The 21753-nt window shown below is 35.9% G+C and overlaps 1 protein-coding gene across 1 annotated transcript; it reads left to right on the forward strand.

The window, feature by feature from the left end:
- The first annotated feature begins 1297 nt into the window (after positions 1-1297).
- Positions 1298-21497, forward strand: LOC129227810 (clotting factor G beta subunit-like). The gene is made up of 8 exons (XM_054862422.1): positions 1298-1401; positions 2809-3072; positions 7429-7548; positions 14053-14123; positions 17672-17766; positions 18676-18929; positions 19761-19927; positions 21132-21497. The coding sequence occupies exons 1-8, from the start codon at positions 1335-1337 to the stop codon at positions 21318-21320; spliced, it is 1227 nt and encodes a 408-aa protein (XP_054718397.1). The 5' UTR covers positions 1298-1334; the 3' UTR covers positions 21321-21497.
- The last annotated feature ends 256 nt before the right edge of the window (positions 21498-21753 follow it).

Raw genomic sequence — 21753 nt, forward strand, 5'->3', positions numbered from 1 at the left:
TCAAATCTATTGCAAATGTACAATAATATATAATTTAACAGCAAGTTTAGTCTTTTTGAAATTCAGGCTGTACTACACAAAGTTATTTTATCTAATATTACTAAACAAATATTGTAATTTGTTTTTCCAAAAAAAAGGCTTATTTTTTTTCTTTTTGAACAAATGCAGGGTAATATTGAAATTTTGAATTACTACACTGTAAAAACGATTCAGAAACGTTCCTGGAAAATGATAGGCAGCTGATGTGCCCAATTTCTGACAGTAACATATCTCGCAAAAACCAGGAAAAATTTCCGATAAAATTCAGTAACCTTCCTGAAAAATCCAGAAATCTTCCCATTTAAATCCAATCGTGTCTCCGAAACTTCAGAGTAATCTTAAGTAGTGATAATATAACAGCTCGGCACCTTCCTGATGAATCAAGACAGTTGCAAAAGCAGTATTGCAAAGAATGCCAAAGCTAAGCCAGAATTACAAGTATTAAGCATTGACTACGTAGTTCATACTTATTTGCTCCCTTTGAGAGTTTAATCATCATGGGCGAGCCGTAATCGAATGAAAGCCGATACACCTTATAAATACTCTTAGTTAATCTTTAAACTGGGAGCTAAAAATATTTTTTTGCAACAGAGAGAAGTCTGAATTTGGAAAACTTGTAGAAATTCAGGAAACTTTTTGACAATGATACTTAATATTTCCAGGAAGTGGATAAAAACCATTTAAATCCCGAAACGTTACATGGAAACATTCAGGAACGTTTCGGAATTTTTTTACAGTGTAGTTATAGGGTTTGCTCCAGATTGAGAGAAAAATAGCAAAATTACTATTCACAAAAAACGAAATTACTATTTCAGTTAAAGTACACAGTAATTTTGTGAGCTGAATTCATCTCCAAGTAATTTAACCCATTATGCTTCAAACTGTAATTTAAATTGGCTTAAATTTGTGTTTTTTCATCATGATTTATAACACAGACTAAAAGTATTCATATGCTGAGTAATTCTAAACATTCCCGCCTCTCCAATCAGTCCGGATTGTCAAAAGATCAGAAAGATTGGTTGCAATTTTTTACGAAGTCCTGCAGGATATTCCTTTGATAGCAATTTCCCTCTTTTTACACAAATCGCGAGGAAGCACTTACAAAAAATAATTTCGATTTCCTGCCAATTTCGATACTAACTCTTTCCTTCCCGTAAACGAAGGATTCCTTGAATTCAGGTTTTTCGTACCTGTTTATTCTGGTTTGGTCCAGCCGAAGTAGGTGGTAGAGGGGGAGGGGGAAATCGTTGATAAAGCTTCTTCTGGCCTTCAAGGTTCCATTGCCTTCAAAAACGATGCTTAGGTCAGTAATCACGGTTTTGGGTCTTACCTTATGGATTTGTATTGAGGCATCAACAAGTAGTAAGTTTTTAATCAAATCTTTTTATGAATACTTATTTCACTGAAAAAAATAGAAACGTTGATTGTGAACCAAAGAAACAATGTTTTTGAGCTAAATGTTTTCTTACTGAGGTGAAAGACTCAAGTGAAAATAAATAAATAAATAATAAATAAGTAAACAAATAAATAAATAAATAAATTGAATTCCTACACGTATTAATCTCGGAAAAATCATGTTTACAACGAAATATAACGTAATGATATTCGTAGTCTATTTGCCTTATTTGTATAAGCGTTCTTATTGATACATTAGGTGAATTGTTACATGATCAGTAACTTTTTTAAAAATCTTAAAAAGAAATATGTGTTGATCTTTTGATTTCTAAAGTTGTGTAATGACATCAGACTTGTGGTTCATTTGTAGGTACTGTAAAATACTTTCTATACTTAAGAATACACGATTTTAATTCTACTTTTTATTTATTTATTGTAGAACGCTATAATTATGGAGAAATTAATTTATAAGATTTTATTTTAAGTTATTTATAATCAATCATGTCTAAGCTCTTACAGTAAATTATTTCATTAATTATTTTTTTATGTTAAGGTCCATTTACGTGCAGTTATTTTTTAGTAATTAATAGATTTTCAAACAATATTTTCTTTATAGAAACATCTTTTTATGAGGAAATGAAATTACAAGATTTTACCCTTAATTGTTTAATTAATCATTAAAAAATTAGGTACAAGGGTGAATATTAAACTTTCATTAACAATTAATAAAATCTTCATGGGTTATAAAGATAAAATTGTTTTTCTTACAAATAGTGTTTAAAAAAAAACATCGGTTTAAACCAAAAAGACTTGGTTTAAACAAAAAACAAAAACTTTTTTCAAAACCAACTTTAGAAAAATGCACGGAACAGGCTTATTTTTTTTTAATGGAAGCTTTCTGTAAAATCTCACAATTTACAAAAATCAACGATTTAACAACTTTCAAAGATCGCATCTCACTCAAAGTTAAAAGTTGATTAGTGATTTGACTTATTTAGATAATTTTTGGTGTTTTGAACAAGGAACGCTAGTGCTTAGTTTTAACAACACTAAAAGTTTAATACACAATTTTGTTAAAACGAAAAAAAAAATTATAATATAGAATCTGTATATTTTTTAAATATTTTACATTTTTTAAAGTTTTTTTTCTAAAAATATAGTTAGTAAGGACATTTTAATTTGAAAAAAATTGAATTAACATCGACTATGCTCTCGAGAGCAAAAAGCAATTCATTATTGTTAACCCCCCTCCCCCGCAAATCAGCGTATTTCGTTGGTGGTGTTACGAAATCCAATTTCTGAAAAAATTTAACCCTGGGGAGGGGGAGGGGGGAAATTACCCTATTTATGAATTTATTTATCCATATTTTTTAGGTGACAGAGGAACAATGTTGCAAGAATATTTACGATGGAACTTTACACACATGAATCCGACGTGCACCAGTGCAGGGGGTGGTAGAAATCCCTGTCAAGATGTTCGGATATGTCGTTTTGCTGCCGCAGCACTCGCCATGAAAGGTTGGCCCACACTCTGCGGATGGGTGGGGAAAGGCGTGCCCAAGGTTTGTTGCGGAATGCCCCTGGTTCTTGGGGAGAAGCTTATGAAGCAAATTGATGAAGAAAAAGCACGTAAGAGAGGTAAATCGTCAGTTAACAACGAAAACTTCACTAGAGATCAGCAGCTCCCAACCTGGGGTTAATTACCCACAAAAAGGAAAAATGGGATTTCTGTGGGGTAAAGTTGGGATCCATTGTTCGGTCACTAAATAAAATTATTTATAAATCAGGTGTATCAAATCTTGCTAACTATATAGTAATCATTAAGTGATTCGTAAAAGAAAAAAAGAAAAAAAGACAGGGAGGGAACATTTTTGTTTTGGGTTATAAACTTCGAATAAAATACGATGCGCATTGTTTGAAACTATACCAAATACTAAACAAATTGTTATAACTAGGCAATGTCAACCGTCTTATTAATTGCTTCTAAATTTAATGACAAATTGCTTAGAAATAGGTGTTTTCTTTGTCTAAAGTTAAAAAGAAATATATTTTTTTCTTAACTTTAAGGACAAAAGCATGAGCTGTTTTGTTTTTTAGATTAAACATTTTTGGACGTTATTTGCGAAAATCAATTTTATGGGCATTAGATTTTAAAAGGTTGGGAACCACTGCTAAAGACCCTAGACGTGACATCATCGTTCTGAGGGAATTTTATTCGGTGTGGATGAAGTCTGTTTTTCGCTACAAGATATATTTTAACTTTATTGGAACATAGAAAATTTGGTAAACTCATCAGCTACGATTAAACAGTTTTTGTGGATTTTTGTAATAATACCAGTTTAGATTTTTTTAGCCTTGAATAAGTATCTAATTAATTTGAACTTTAGCTCTAAGAACATTTAAGAAATTGTTTTGATCATGGATTAACAATGTAACTTTATTGGGCTTTATCAGCCACCATGTTTTATAAAATGAAAGCTGTTGTGACTGATTCCATTTTCGTATTAAAAGTACAACACAAACACTTCTGCAGAAAATCTATAGCAGGTCGTCCATGTCTTTGAAGTAATGTAATTTATTGTTGTCTTTGGCAGTGTGAAATCTTGACAAGAATTTTCATTCTTCTAGTCCAGGGGTTCTCAAACTGGGTGCCGTAGGAAAAGGTAAGGGGTGCCGCGAAGTGTCCGTGATATCAATATATATGTAAGATGAGTGCGCTAAATAATGCCCGGTTGACCAGTAAAAAATAATCCATGTATTTATACAGTATAAAAAAAACTCACTATATCTTTCAGTGTCATCAAAAGTCCTAACTGATGATAAAGCGTTATCAACAAGACATTTTTAACTACCAGTGTAACGGTGTTGCAAAAGTTGTTGAAGAAGAGTGGTGTCAAAACTAACAGATCTTGTTTTACGGTAAATTTTATTTCTACAGGGTTCCCTGAAGTTTAACTAGAATAAAAAAAAGTAGCATACTGTACTTGAAATCGAAATTATGTAGTTGACGAATCCAACAAGAAAAAGGTCGTCGTGTGCCGCCTTCCCCCCCCCCCCCCCCGAGTTTTTAATAATATATAAAAGTAGATTGTAGTACAATAGGAATATGGTTCGCCTTACTAACATGGTGTCCTTATAAAAAAACACCGGAATATTTTGGAGGAGGATATGATCCTGTACTTCTCATATGCTGCACATATGTGCACGAATTGTGAGCTGATGTGGAAAAAAAAATCCCTGAAAATAATTACTTAGTAGTTGTTTACATAATAGAGATGACTAGGGTGCCGTGAGAAAATTCTAAATCTTCAAAGGGTGCCGCGAATCGAAAAAGTTCGAGAACTCCTGTTCTAGTCAATTCAGGATAGGGTATGTCTATTAATCTTCAAAGCAAAAAGATGGGTTTTATATTTTAATGTGTGCTTTTGTGTACCTGCTTATAGCATCGCAGCTCTTAAAAGGATGGACCGATCTTGATAATTTTATTTCATTTGAAAAGGAACTAGATCAAACGTATACATGAAATACACGATAGATTACAGATCAAACGTAGTTTTAATTATGATTGGTTTAAATTAAATTTGTTTTGAATTTTAACATTGTATTAGTTCTTGTAAGGGCTCGTGTGTGTCATAAATAGCGTCACTGAACAAGGAAAAATCAATTAGCGGAGTTGAAAAAGAAAGCATCGCTGTTTAACGTAGGAGCCTCATGTGAGGTTCAAGGTGATGAAGAAAATATTTATTGCCCCCTTTTGTACTGTGCATCATTATAACATAAGTAACAAATCTATTTCCACTATGTAATAATAGTAAAAAATCCATTTAAACCTACTTTCTCGAAAAGGAACTACACTAAAAAAATTTCGAAACGTTACTGGGTATTTCCCTGTTACGTTTCGGAATTTAATGGTTTTTATCCACTTCCTGGAAAAATCAAGTATCATTGTTGCACGAATGCAGAATTTTCACTGTTGTGAAAAATATTTTTAGCTCCCAATTTAAAGATTAACTGAGCGTATTTGTAAAGTGTATCGGCTTCTGTCCGAATAAGACCGTCCAGACTGATTAAGCTCCCAAAGGGAGTGAATAAGTATAGACTACGCTGCTTTACAAGAATTTCAGGTGAGTAAAATTCTCGTTACTTACTTGCAATTTTGGCTTAGCTTTGGCCATGTCTGCAATAATGCTCTTGGAATTTCCTTAATAAATCAGAAGCTGCCAAACTATTATATTATACTTTCCTAAATTTATTCTAATTTTCCAAAATCACGATTGGCATTTAACGGGGAGATTTCTGATTTTTTTTCAGGAGGCTTCCAGGACAATTTTAGGAAGGTTACTGGATTTTAGCGGAAAACATTCCTGGTTTTTGCAAGATATTTTACTGGCAGAACTTGGGCACATCAGCTGCCCATTATTTTCCAGGAACATTTCTGAAGCGTTTTTACAGTGTATATTAGTAACAAATCCATTTTTGCCTACTTTCTTGTAAAAGAACGGGGAAAAACGCATGGAAGAATGCTCGATGCTTCTTAAAAATATGGCGGAAAAAATTCAAAAAGCTTTAAAAAGTTTTAGAAAGTTTTTTAAATAGTTTAAAAATATTGAAGAATTAAAAGTTGGAAAGTAGGGCTTTTAGTTGGGGGGAAATGTGTATCTGTCGGTCGTTCTGTCTGTTTGTTTGTTTGTTGGCCTGTACGTCTGTCCTACCTAATAACTTTTGAGTTAACAGTCCGATTCTCGTCAAGAACCTCCCATTCGTACGCTGTAAAAAAATTCCGAAACGTTACTGAGTATTTCCGTGTTATGTTTCGGGACTTCAATGGTTTTTATCCACTTCCTGGAAAATCAAGTATCATTGTCAAAACGTTTCCTGAATTGCTATAAGTTGCACGAATGCAGACTTCTCGCTGTTGTGAAAAATATTTTTAGCTCCCAGTTTAAAGATTAACTGAGCGTATTTATAAAGTGCATCGGCTTTCCGGCCTGTCCAGACTGCTAAGGCATCCAAAGGATTCGAATAAGTCCATGGACTGCGCAGCTTTGCAAGAATTGCTGGTGAGTAAAATTCTTGATATTTACTTGCAATTTTGTGTTAGCTTTTGCTGTGTTTGCAATACTGCTTTTAGAGCTTTCCTGGAAGCGCAGGAAGGTGTCAAGCTATTATGTCAAACCTACCTAAGCTCACTAAAGTTCTAAAGACCCGACTGGCTTTTAACGGGAATATTTCTGAATATTTTAGGAAGTTTCTTGAATAATTTCAGGAAGGTTTCTGAATATTAGCGGAAAACGTTCCTGTTTTTTGCAAGATATGTTACTGGAATAAATTGGGCACATCAGCTGCCCATTATTTTCCAGGAACGTTTCTGAATCGTTTTTACAGTGTATACTTCATTTTTTAATTTGAACAGTTTTGCATTCAATTTTGAACAGTTCAAAAAAAATTTAACAAGAGCACCTACGGAGAAATTTAAGATAAATTTAAACCCCGAACATATAAAGACAGATTTGCTCCAAAGAAAGTGTGTTGGAAAAAATTCTTGATGATGGACTTTTTAATTGAGCTATTTTAAGGGTATTTTTTGAACAACTCAAAAATTTTGAATATTAATGACGGCAAAAAATGACCAACTCCCGACTCTGAATCCTAGAGTTTTAAAGCCTTTGACTCCGACTCCGACTCCGCAGCCGTTTCTGTAGAGCAAACTCGAAAGGAAAATGACCGACAACAACTCCTGGTATCTATTTGGATTCAGGACGCCATCAGTTAATTAAATCAAGCTCTTACTTACATGCCACATCTTAAATATTTATTCTGCTTGTGATTAAATAATAGCTGCTTTTCCGAATGAAGGCATTCCGTCTCTAATACAAGTGAGGTGCTTCAAACATCATGATTATGCAACAAATCAGACCTTAAAAGCAAAATGTCCACCTTTTTCTGCGCAATAATAATTACATTTGAACTTTTCATATGTTACTTTATTTTCAGAATGCGGTACTACCATGTATTCTACAGGGACATCGGAAACTGAAAAAAAGTTTTTCGAAATAAAAGATTCCCTGCTTCCAGTGGACACCAGTGATTCGAATAAATATGATCCCCCCTTAGGTGAGAGACAAAAAAGTTGATTTTACTTTGCCAAGAAGGTTTTGAAAGAAATAATTTGCAGTATTTTTTCACATTATGTAACATTCTCTGTTTTGTATAATTTTATTTTTTTTCCATCCACATTCATCATTTACTTATTTGTAGTGCACAAACGTGCGCTGAAAACACTTCCTGTGTTCATTTTTATTTAAAAAAATTGTTGGGAAAGTAATGGTAGTTAGAACCAATATTGAAAATCATTTCAGTAAGTTACCGCCCTATAGTACTGTTTGGCACTCTTGGATTCCTTAAGAGGTTTTCCACCTCCAGCTCAGTCACTTCCTAATTCGGGCTAATGAGTGCTAATAGGCACGAAACTGCAGTTCTTGGCTGGGATGACTGAGCTGGTGGTGTATTTCAAATATTGAAAATATTTTAACTTCGTATCTTCCCCTTTATCCATGATGACTTAAGAGAGAGGAGAGAAGTCTGCATCCAAGACTATACTGCCGTGCTAAGCACAAAAGTGGTATCTGCACTTTTTATCAAAATTGAGGTACCGTCATCTGTTGCTTCTGTGTTACATATTTCACCTAAATACAATGTTTTATGGTCATTTGTCAACGTGAAATATTTTTCTAAAAAATCTGAAAAAGTTGCATCCGAATCAAATACATAGAGGCGCCAAACTTTGAAAGGCAATTTCTCATTTTGAACTCAGCTGCAGATACGACTTTTGGGCTTATCACGGCAGTATATTCCTTAGTTAATATGCACACAAGAAAATATGAATTCATTGCTATTTGTTAGCAAATAAAATTATGTAGCCATTTTCCCTGCGTACAGTTGAATCTCGATAACTTGAATATACTTTTATTTTAAAGTTTTCATCGGGTCCCGAACTCTTGAGACTGTTGTGGAAACTTCCCATAACTCGAACTACCAACAACTCGACAATTTTAGCCGGTACCTTGAGAATTCGAGTTATCGAGAGTAGGCTGCATTTTTATTTATTAGACGAAGGGGGGGGGGGAAATGAAAAAACGGTTTCCTTCCCTAAAAAGTTTTTACTGGTTGAAAACTGTGACATGCATATACGCATTTTAGAAATTCTTGAGTAGTGATACTCAACCTGAGCTCATAGCCACAATGCAACTTCTACATGTACCCTAAAGTCCTTTAGTAAGAAAAAACTAAAAAAAAAAGTTAAACTACATGCCAACTATGTATAAATTATACCAACTTCATAAGTTTATTTCACACCAACTTCTAGTGCAGTGGCGTACTTTAAATGTTGCTAATGTCATAACTACGAGAAACCCTTGCGACCATTAGGGCACCAAAAGGGATTCAAAAGTACACATTATAAATGATTTACATAATTCTGTGATAGACAAAGGGGCCCCCAAACCTGCAATGCAAACCCATCCCTTTTCAACTATCAACCATCAAAGGAACCTCTTGGCCCTCAAACAATGAAGGACTGCGTGCCAGGCGCTTTTCCTTCAGAAGACAACACAATAGATGGTTGTACCATCTATGGACAGTTCGAGAATTTAGAACCAGGCCAGGAGCCGAATAACTTTCTGGTCTGGCACCCCCAGAGGTATCGTTTCACTTGGAGGACATTGTGACCACAAGCATATTTAACGTCGCCCAGTCACCATTAATGACGACGGAGACCCTCCGGCCCCATGTCCAATGCCTAACTGATCAGGACACTACGGCCCTCCATCCCTTTTCTAATGTCCTAACATATAAGTAGTGACGTGCTTAGTTGCTTCTATCTGTCCCTGGGTACAAAAAGCCTTGAGGAGAACAGTGTAGAAAAATTCGAAACGTCACTGTTTCTTTCCTTGGCACGTTTTGCCATTTCACAGGTTTTCATCCATTTCCTATGAAAATTAAGTATTTATGTCAAACAGTTTCCTAAATTGCTACAGGTTGCACTAACATAGGTTTCTCACTGTTGTGAAAAGCATGTTTAGATACCTGTTTAAAGGTTAACTGAACGTATTTATCAAGTAGATTGACTTCCGTTAGATTGCGACCCGTCCAGATTGACGGAGCTCCCAATAAGAGCCAATGATTCTCCGTGATTCAGTCTGTTTGCAAGAATTGAAGACAAGTAGGATGTTTGGTACTTACCTGAAATTGCGGCTCAGCTTTGGGCATGATTGCAGTTATGCTTTAGGAGCTTTCTTAGTAAACCAGGAAGGTGTCAAGCTGTTATTCTAAGCCTACCTAAGTTTTATCTGAAGGTTCCAGCGATATGACTGGTTTTAACCGGGAAGATATCTGAATTCTTAAGAAAAATTTTACGAAGGTTACTGACTTTTAGCGGAAAACGTTCCTGTTTTTCTGCAAGAAAAGTTACTAGCAGAAATAGGGCGCATTAGCTGCCCATTATTTTCTAGAAACGTTTATGAATTGTTTTCACATTGAAGATGAAATTCTTCATAGTTTATCTACCAAATATTTCTAACATCATTCTACATGACAAGTAGAAATAGTGGAAACAAATTACTTTGTTCTTTTAACTCAGTTGGAAAGGAAAATCAAAAATCCCTAAACTTTTGTAAACAACCTTTTGCTATCCCCATTTCACATCCTTCTAGAAAGACGGTAAACTCTCTAAATGTTCTTCTAATCGTTACTCACGAATAGTTAAGTGCGAAATCACATCAGTAGTGCAGTTGCGTAGATAGGATTTAATTTCAAAGAGTGTCCAATATATTAACTTATTCTGCCGTGTACAGGTAAAGGGCAGTAACTGCAAATTTTTCATTTTTCGTTTTTTTGCATTTTTGCCATCTATTGTACGTTATCTTTAGTGTCTCGTGTACGTATCTTTAGCTCGTTTATTTGGTTTCCGCTGGAAAAAAAGCGCGAACAAAGCATCTAATTCCAACATTTTCCTATTGTTAGTATTGAATCCACCACACATTTCTTCAAATATCTCAAAAACTCATTTTTTCAGATACTGCCGTTTACCTGCACACGGCAGTATTGGTAATACTAAATATTAATATGGAATAAAGTAACGGCAACAGTAACAGATATGCGTATTATTGCTCTCAGGTTATCTCAATTTTTCTGAGCCTTTTAATGAATTTTGACTTTTAAAATTATTTTTTTCTTATGCAACTACTGCTCATCTAGCGTTTGGCTGCTTCTGGATCCTCTGAATTAGTTAATTCCATCTTTATTTGCTCAATTTCGAAAAAAAAGTTTGACCCCAAGTAACAAAAACTGAAAATTCTGATGATACCCAATAAGAGATAGGATGAAGAAAGGATGAGTAATGGACAAAATTCCCTTTTTCTCTTCAAAATGTGCAAAAGTTCTTTATTTTAGACCTAAAACCTTATTAAATTCAAATGAACATGAAACACCGGCAGTTCTTTTGGTAGCTGTTCATAACCTTCCACCACTGCCTTGTAAATACCAACTGACTCATAAAATTCACTTTAAAAACATTAGATGGTTGCACCCAGAGCCTTGTCCAAGGGGAGGGTTTTAGGGGTTAAACCCCTCCCATTAGGAATATATATATATGTATCAAATGAAGAAAATGATTGACTTAAATTAACTTTAATGTTAAAGTTTGCCTGCGTCCCCTTTCCTTTGAAGTTTTTCTGTAATTTAACTCAGTAATTCTGTAATTTTTTTCTGTAATTCAACTCGGTTGGACCTAAACGATTGTATTTCTTTCTTCTTTTTTAACTTAAAAAGTTTAACACAACATTCAAATAGTATGTAATTTACAATTGTTAAAGCTTCACCGAATGAAGTAATATTTTGGAAAAACTGCTGGAAGAAAAGCTGAATGATCTACCTACACTGGTGTGCAAAAATTAAGGACGAGACGGTTTTTCCAATATAACTTTGTACAAAAGCTTTCCAAATCAACATTTAATACCGTAAGATCCCCAATACGTAAGGACATGTGTAATGTAAGCAACACTTACTAAAAGAGAAATCAGCGGGATAAAAAGAAGCTTTATTGAAAAAGTAGCATGGAGCGCAATGCGACTGAAGGCCAAAACATCCCTGTGATGGGTGTCCAGCAAGAAACATCTGGTCTTTAGTAGGGGATATGATATCCCCCGACTGCTAGGCAGGTTTCACAGCGTCTGCCAATGCTGAGAATGAGGGTGTCAATGAGTTGTTGAGGCATTGCTGCTCATTCGTCTTGCAGCGCCAATCGAAGCTTCCGAATCGTTACTGGTGGTAAGGTACGAGCTGCCAAGCGTCTGTCTAGAAAATCTCATACATGCTCGATGGGATTGAGATCCGGAGATCGTGCCGGCCAATCCATACGTTCAATATCCTCACTCTCTAAGAGCTGTTCGACAGCTACAGTGCGATGACATGGTGCATTGTCGTCTATGAAAAGGAACTACGGACCCATAGCGCCTCTAAAAAGACGCACATATGGAAGAAGAATCTCGTTACAATAACGGGTCCCGTTGACTGAACCTGCGTCGAAGATGTGAAGGTCTGTACGACTACCAAGCATGATGCCTTCCCAAACGAGAACACCGCGACTTCCATGTCTGTCCCTTTCAATGATGTTCAAGGGATGATTGCGGCTTCTCCGCTCTCTCCAGATGAATATGCGATGAGAATCGCTACTCAGACTGAATCTGCTCTCATTTGTAAAGAGTACTCGTCCCCATTCATTGTCTCTCCAATTCCGGTGTTCCCGGCACCACAGAGAACGCATTCTCTGATGGGCAGGCTTTAGAGGTACACACCGTATAGGGCGTTGTGCAAACAGACCACCACCGTGCAGTCTTCTGGCCATGGTAAAACGCGATATCGGTCGTCCAGTCGCCCGTGTCGTGTGTCTAGCGATTTCTCCCGCTGTCTGCCGCCTGTTTCTTCTGGCCTGTAAGACAATATACCGGTCATCTGCGGGCGTGGTTCCTCGTGGACGACCACTACTGAACCCCCGGATAGCTGTTCCTAAAGTTTGAAATTGTCTCCAAAGTCGTGAAACGATGCTGTGAGCAATTCCGAACTCTGCAGCCACACTTGTCACACTGCGGCCTTCCTCCAACTTCCCAATGATTTGACCTCGGGTAAAAGCATCCAGATGTCGTCTAACAGATTGATTATTCGCCATTTCTCGCTGAGGCAGCAACTCGGTGTGATTTTAACTGCTATACGGCGTGCCATCTCTTTGCCAGAAATACTGATCTTACACCGACAACATGCTTTATACTACTCAAACACTCCCCCCTTACGTCTGCCTGCATATCTGCGCATGTGCTACCGTACGTCACCTTACTTAATCTCCTGATTGGTCTTTCTGTCCGCTCTGCCTCTTCGTTCAGCTGACATGCTAATTTTTCGACTTCGTCCTTAATTTTTGCACACCAGTGTATACAAAGCATTAACATTGCTTATTGAAAGGAGGTAATGATGAATTTGGGATATGTTGCAGCTATGAAGATGTATTAGTGATTGTGTTTAGTATTGTAATTTGCATCTACAATAAGCTCGTTCTTGTTTAGTTTACGAGTAATTACGTATAGAGCATTATTTCAGAACATAAAATCTGACATGCATTCCATTACATAAAAAAATGTGTGGAGAGTTTTTAATACTTGTTGCAATAAACCGCATAGTAAACAGATTTAAATAAAAAGAAACAAACAAGGTTCGGTTAAAGTTAACCTGTAAAATGAAGGAATACTTTGGTTACTTTTTTGCCAGAATTATCCTTATAGGGGAAGAGAGGGGGGGGGTTACAGCTGTATTTACAGGTGTGTAAACGCCATATTGGGATCGAAAAACTAAACGTTGTGAGGGATTGAATCCCTCCCCCCCCCTTACAGGTAAGATTAAAACCTCTCCCTTTATGAAAATCTGGATACGGGCCTGGTTGCACCGTATTCATGGTTCACAGCAACATCAGTTTTACCAGCCTAAAATTCTTTTTATTTAAATCCAAACTTACGACTGTCTGTTACTGGACCCTTGTCCGTTACTAATGCCGTTACCCAATATAATTTTATTCAAAAAGTTAAAAAGAGAGAGAAAACCCCGCCCACTAGCATAAGCCCTAAAACCTGATTTTGCTTCAAATCTTCTAATAAACTAGTTCTTAAAACGTTGTTACCTCTATCCACTTTTAACAAAAGGACTCAGACCATATTTTCAAATTGCAACTCAGGTTTCAATACTATTTTTGACTGTGCGTTCAAAGATCACTTAAAAAAAAAAGGTAAGAAAACTTATTTTCGGTTTATTAACCACGTAGAAACATATATACCCAAATCAAAATGTTCAAAATAAGAAAAAAAACCGCAGCTTTAGTACGAGCAATGTGGTTTATTAAATCGTTTCATAATACGTAGCTTTTTCTTCTTCTATTTCTCAAAAATGTGTAAAGAACGTTAGAAGTTTTGCAGAACGAGATTTTCTTTCATGTCTGTGTGGTAAGAGAACAAACAAAAAACAAAATTCTATTGTTTATTTTAATGTGAAACATTTAAGAATACATATAATTTTTAGATTTAAGTTCTGTGCCAATGGTATCGCCAGTTGGTGGACGTGCATCAAGACAAGGAGATTTTCCATGGATGGTGAGTGAGGCATTTCTAAAATACAACAAACGCTATGAATTTATAGACAAAGAGCTCAAAGAGCATAGCACGCACACTTCGCACACACACACGCAAACACACACACACACACACACACACACAAATAATTTGAATTTTGACATTTGGAATTCAAATTATGTTTTTCGCAATCACGAGTGTGTGTGTATGTAGGCATGTGTGTTTGTGTATGTGTGGGGGGGTGTGTGTTTGTGTGTAGGGGGTATGTGTATGTGTGTGTAGGCATATGTGTTTGTGTCTGTGTGCAGGCATGAGTGTGTGGGTAGTTAAGTGTAGGTGTGTGCGTATGTGTAGGTGTCTGTATGTATGTGTAGGTGTCTGTATGTATGTGTAGGTGTCTGTATGTATGTGTAGGTGTCTGTATGTATGCGTGTGTATGTATGCGTGTGTGTGTATGTATGTGTTTTAGTGTGTGTTTGTGTGTGTGTATGTGTTTGCACATGTGTGTGTAGGTGTATGTATTTGTGTGTGCGCGCGTGTGTGTGTGCGTGTTGTTGTGTATGTATGCGCCTGTGTGTAGGACATGGACGCAACCTGGAGACGGCTTTCGCTATAGGAGCAGCATCGTGAGGAGCCGGTCGACGGTGATGATGCGGAGGGTGGCGGTGGGAAAATAAAATGATAGGACGCCAAAAACAGTCATATTAAAGCAATAAGCAATCGCGATTGCTCTAAAAAAACGAAAATGCTCAAAAATTTCTAAAAATCTTCTGAGTACTGATACTCTAATTTAAAATGCTTTTTATAAACGTTTTCATTTTAATGGGATAAAAAAGAAGAAAATGGTAATCCAACAAGCAGGAGTTCATCGAACTCAAATTTTTGGGAGATTGGAAAGTCCCAAATTACCGAACGAAACTCTAAATTTCACCGAATAAGAATTTTGCCAAATACAGGGGTGCCCCCTAAGGGCAAGAGCGCACCTCCCTCAATTACGCCGAGCCCCCCAAAAGCAAGAGCCCTAAAAATGAGAAAAATATTCCTCAAAACAACCCCCCTAAAAATTTCAATGGCGCAATCACCCCTCTCCCCTAAGTGGACACTTCTGCCAAATAGAACTCCAAATTCTGCTGAACAATGATAATTTTGCCGAATGGAACTCCAAATTTCGACGAACGAGGAAAGTTTTGCCGCATAGAATTCCAATTTTCGTTGAATGATGATAATTTTGCCGAATAGAACTTCAAATTGCCGAATAATAACAATTTTGCCGTGTGGAACGCAAAATTTCGACGAATGACGATAGTTTTTCCGAATAGAACTTCAAATTTCTCCGAATGATGATAATTTTCCCCGAATCGTCAGACAAAATTTGAAAAATTTTCAGAGGTCACAGTGACCTCCCATGACCTTCCATTGGGACCCCACCCTGTCAACAAACACTTATTATTTTCAGGTTGGTTGATAAAAGTACAAACACACACCTGGATGATTGCTAACACGCAATGCACATAAAAAACAAATTCTCATACTTTGTATACAGTATAGAATGAGCCGGCGAAAATACGATCTCAGGGCATGAAATTAAATATGGCGCATCGGTGAGACATCGTATCAAATACACTTTCTTCTTTTCTTTTTAAAAGCTAACTTTCAAATCGTTGATTGACTTTAAAGTCATCACATCACTAGCGCAGCCAGAAATACTTTCTGGAGGGGTTTTTGTGATGAAAAATACCTTCTGGAGGGGATATTTTGATCAAAAAATAACATCTGGAAGGTTTTTTTTTTGATGAAAAATACCTTCTGGGGAGGGGGGGGGGGGGTTATGCAAAATACCTTCTGAAGGGGATTTTTTAAATAAAAAATATCTTTTGAAGGGGTTTTTTGATCAAAGCAGCTCTTTCATATGCATAAACTGTATTAAAATTTGCATTTATGTTAAAACCAATGGCTCTGGGGGCTGTTTTCAGCCCCAACCCCCTTCCCTTCGGTGCGCCATTGCATCACTTAAACATTTAATTTATAAAGACATGGTTTTTAATAGGAAAAATGTTTTAGTAGGAGTTATTGCTGGAAGTTCATTCGCTGTTTCAACATGAATTAAACGCCAAAATTAACGGGCGATATATTGAGTTAGACTACATGCTACACTTAACGCATATTTATTCATTTAGAGGAATTATATAGTAGATTGTGGGACATTTATCGACATAATTTTTAAATTTTTTAAGCATATGAGCAATATTTTTTCCCCTCCTTGCAATGTATTGTTCGCATATTTTCACATCTGTTACCGCCATATTTAGAAATACATAGGTAGTTTAAAAGTTACTGTCCTTACCTTACCTTATCAAAATTTTTGATAAGGTTTTTTAAAAGTATGCGATCGAGATTATAATGCTTTTACATAACGTAGTGATCACAATTACGGCTACAGTGAACGAACTTCGAAATTTTTGAATAGCCACGCACCTTAGTTTCCTTGATTTATCCGCGCATTGAAAAACTACAAATGGCGTGCGAACGAGTGGCGTGAGACGAAAATTGCCGGATTAAAGCATTTGCAAAGAAGAGGATCATAAAGGACTAATAACACAAGACAGGAGGCGCGTTGCCTAAATAAACATAATTCATAGGATTATACCATTGAGAAGAGATAAAATAGAGGGAGTGAAGACATACATTAGCGAAGCAAAGTTCCAAAGCCATCATGAGATAGATTTTAAAGCGAATCATTGGAAGAAATCAGTTTTCTTTTACTAGTTTCACGTAAAACATGTCAACCATTCATCGTTGTTGAGTCACGTGACCAGGCTTCTTTGCCTCAGCTTTTGCTAAGCAGATGATTTTACTTGCTCCCTTTATTTAGTAATTTCTGCTCTGAAGATTAGACTGTAGTAGAAGCACCAATCACACACGGAACATCATGTGAAAAAGCACGATGTGTGGGAAAACTTTTCATTAGGAGTGTATAAAACGTGTGTTACTTTAGACTGGAATTTGAAAATGAGAAATAATAGTCACGCGCCAATCGTTCCAATGCCATTTATGAGTTTTCAATTGCTGATTGATTTAGTGGATCAGTTGTGAAGGAAAGAGTGGGTGATGCCATTCGAAAATTTGAAGATTCGTTCATTGCAATCGTAACCGTGAGCACTGCGTTGTTTCAAATCATTTTACCTAAAATTTTGGTTCTATTTGTTCAACGAATGGTTTGCTGGAGCTTTTTAACTTGAAGCTCTTACTTTTTACTTAACATTTGATCCACCTTGTGAAAAAACTTGAATCGTAGTATTGAGACTGAAAATGAAGTAAACATTTAAAATTCGAAAAATGGAAATTTCTTGTGGAACTGGAAACTTTCATAACAGTGCTGGTAAAAGAATAATCAGCATTTTGAATATTGTTTATAGTTAGATGACATAAAATTTTTTATCTACATAAAATCTTTTAGATGAATTAAACGCCAAATCTGTTAATGCGTTATTTAAAAAATTTATATTGTATATGCTCATTTTAATTTTATTTTAGCATCTGATTTGTACAGACTATTTCATTCCAAACAGGTTTCCATCCGCAAAAGAGGCGAACACTGGTGCGGTGGTAGTCTGGTTGATCGAGTCCACATTTTATCTGCTGCTCACTGCTTTGTGACTAAAAAGTAAGAAAGTTGACTGAATAGATGATTATCTCTTTCTTTCAAACTACATATTATGTCACTTTTACTCTTTCTGCTCCGTGTTATCCTTGACTTTATTGTTCAGCAAATAATATGTATGAATATTGGGCGCTTAGGGCAGGGGCAGCAGATGATATTAGTTACTGACGTCGATCAATATTGATCAGTTTGGGAGACGCCGCCTCGATAATGTTTTTCTGTTGAATAAAAAAAAGACTAAATGCATAGAAGAAAATCGAAAGAAAAATGTTCTGGATATGTATTTATGTTAGTGCTTTTGTCGGCTTCAAGTAGTTCTCAGGGCGTCTGACCTGCTTAGGGCCATAGCGAGCCAAGAGCCCTTGCGAGTTATGTCGCCGAGCCCCTCCCACCCCTTTAAAAGAAGGAAAAAAAGGGGGGGGGAAGAAAAAAATCAAAACTGCTTTATTTTAAGTACCACAACAGTTAATACCAAAAGAATAAATTTTAATTACTTAATCTTTTACGTTTTCTCTTAGTCGGAGTTTTTTCTCCCCATTTTATTTCTTCCTTTGTTTTATCTTCTTATTTTTTCCTTTCTTTCCTTTTCTTTCTTTTTTTTTGCGTCAGTGTCGCCCCCCCCCCCCAAGGCCCGGGCCCTAGTTTCCGATTAGGCTGACATGGCCTCTCGACGGGCCTGCGCCTGCCAAATATCACAGATAGACTGCACTGATGATACTACGTTTAACTGAAATAACTTTTAAAAAGTGATGTCCATGTGTTAACTTCCACTTAATGGAGATAAAACTCTATTATGGAAACGATTAAAACTTTTTTAAAAGTAATTACTCGGAATTACACTGCATTACATGTTCATAACCAAAAAACATTTTTTTACAATGCTTTTTTAAAGGCTGTGATTATTTGTTTTAGATCTGGTCCTAATCCGGAAGAGTACACAGTTCATGTTGGTAATATTCATGTAGACGAGGGACATCCGTTCAATGTAGTAAAGATTACCATCCATCCAGGATATCAGGACGGTATTTACTACAATGACCTTGCCATGCTGACATTAGACAAAGAGATCCTCACCCCAATGATTGCCCACATCTGTTTACCAAGTCCTGATCTTGATCTTACTGGGAAGAACACAACTCTTCTGGGATGGGGCGATACTTCATTTGGTATGTAGTCTTTTAAATATGAAGTCCTTTTTGAAGTTCAGTAAAGAGATTTCTCATCCAATAAATATTTTTTACTTTATAAGTTTCAGAATAAATTTTAAGCTGTATTTTAAGAAATAGTTCTCAAAATTGATTCGTAAATGATTCGTGAATGTGCGCAGTTGAATTTGTGATTTTATTAAATTTTGTTTAAATTTGGTTCTGGGTAACAAAGAACTCACACAGGTGTGTTGAGTTCCTGAAGGTGAGATTTTCTTGGAAATAAGAATTTCTTCTTCATTCTTTATTGCGAAGTATGAAATTGAGATTTTCAGAAAAATTGACGCATTTTATAGGTCTAAGGTCTATAGTGTAAATAGTCAACACATTTGAAAGAATGCTTTGTTTTTTCCATGACTATACCACTACTCTAAAATTATATAAACAAAAAGAATCCAACTTTTGATATGGTATCATATTCTGGCATTTGCGTAAATCAAATTTTCACTACTTAGTCAAAAAGGCAAAATCATTTCGTATTAAAAAACGATTTTGTTTCTTTGAGAGGGGTTGCAACAGTGTGTGTAAAAGTCGTTCCATTGCTTGAGTTCAGTATCAAATTACTTGTTTTAAAAACTGTGTGTGATGCGCACAGATTTTGTGCGCACCTACTTTACGCAATTGTAACGCAAACTGTAAATGAAGAAGTTTCTGGAAACGAAGAGAAAGTGACATTTGCAAAAGTTGTCCTACATGGATTTTCATAAATACTTCTTTCTTGTGAACTTTTATCAAGATCAATTTTGTCAATGCTCTGATCTATTTCTTTGCTTTTTCTTTCTTAAACAACAGGTGGCAAGCAAACTCCAATTCTTCATATTGTTGATGATCTACCTGTCGTACCAAATGCACAATGCAGGAAGAGTTATGCGAGAGTGGGCATACGAAACGTACCTCAAGGTATTACGGAGGATATGTTGTGCGCTGGACTTTCGGAGGGAGGCAAAGATGCATGTCAGGTAAGTGTATATGCAAGCCCTGCCAGATTCCATTTTGTTCACAGGCGAGAACAATAGGATCGGAACAATAGGATCGGAATAGGAGGAACAATTTCTCGGAAAATAAAAATTAATTTGAATTTTGACATCTTGAATTCAAATTATGTTTTTCGCAATCACGAGTGTGTGTATGTGTCTGGGGGGGGGGGGGTATGTGTATGTGTGTGTAGGCATATGTGTTTGCGTCTGTGTGCAGGCATGAATGTGTGGGTAGTTGTGTGTATGTGTGGGTGTCTGTATGTATGCGTGTGTGGATGTGTTTGTATGTGTGTATGTGTTTGTGTATGCGTGTAGGTGTATGTATGTGTAGGAGTGTGTAGGTGTATGTGTGTGTATGTGTGTAGTTGTGTATGCATGCGCGTGTGTGTAGTATATGGACGCAACCTGGAGACGGTTTTCGCTAGAGGTGCAGCATCGTGAGGAGCCCGTCGACGGTGATGGTGCGGAGGGTGGCGGTGGGAAAAATCAAAGGAACTTCAAAAACAGTCAAATGAGAACAATAAGCAATCGTGATTGCTCAAAAAATAAAAACATCATTAATAAAGGGTGTTCCAAATAAAGCCATGTAGATCAATAAGGCCAAGCCCTCTTTTTCTATGTATGATAGCAAAAATTCACTTGATCGTGATTTTAGTGTCATCAGAAAGAATAAACAATGATGAAGCGTTTTCAACCGACAAACGAGTAGTAACAGTTACTAAAGTCTTGTCAAAACTACCTTATGTTATTTTGCAGTAAATTTTGTTTTTTAACGATGCTCTATAGTTTACTAGTATAAAAAAAATGTTTATTGTTCCATATGGCTTAGGTTAAGTAGTTGACAAATTGAAATGACGGTAGCGACACAAAGGAAAATTTTGTTGCACCGCCATTTTTTCTGTGATTTTATAAGCAACAGTTACTACAAAGCCTTGTCAAAACTACATTATCTTATTTCACAGTAAATTTTGTTTCTTAATGGTGCTCTGTAGCTTTGTAAAATATTAAAAAAAAATGTTTATTGTTCTAGAAGGCTTAAGTTACGTAGTTGACGAATTGAAATGACGGTACACAGAAACAAAAAGGAACATTTCGTTGTACCATCATTTTTTCCTGTGATTTGATAATGGTGTATAATGTTTAGCGTTTTTTTTTAAATATATATTACATACATTGCTTTTTGCAGGCTGATTCTGGAGGTCCATTGATGTACAAGCAGTATCTCCCCAACCTTAAACCTTATCATCCAGCCCACCCATGGGTGCTTGTGGGTGTTGTCTCTTTTGGATATTTATGTGGTGAACCAGGGTATCCAGGAGTATACACTCGTGTGTCCAGTCATTTAGACTGGATTTTAGAAAATATGAATAAATAAAGACAATTCAAGAGGTGAAAATGTTATAAATTGCTCAAGATGAAGGATTTGGTTATTAGTCAGGAATTTATTCAAAACAAAAGAAATATGTCTCTCTAAGTTCAATTTAGGGAAACGTTGTAAATCTCATATTTTGTCTATTTGCTAATAAAAGTAATTTATAGAACTAAATTCTATTTAATCCAAACAGTTTTTGTCCTTTCATTTGTACTTACGATTTTAAAAAGGTTTTCTTAGTAATATTTAATTAAAAAAACGGTATGTATTTTGGTGGAAATAAAAATTTTGTTGTTGATTCAGAGAAAATTCTGTTGAATGTTTACACATTGAAATAATATATTCATTCAAACTAATAAGAAAAATGCTTACATGTTTTGAAGGACAATATACATATTTTATTTTGGTTGATAATATTTTAGGTAAAGAAAATATT

Source organism: Uloborus diversus, chromosome 8, assembly GCF_026930045.1.
Source record: "Uloborus diversus isolate 005 chromosome 8, Udiv.v.3.1, whole genome shotgun sequence".
In the NCBI taxonomy this organism is placed as follows: domain Eukaryota; kingdom Metazoa; phylum Arthropoda; class Arachnida; order Araneae; family Uloboridae; genus Uloborus; species Uloborus diversus.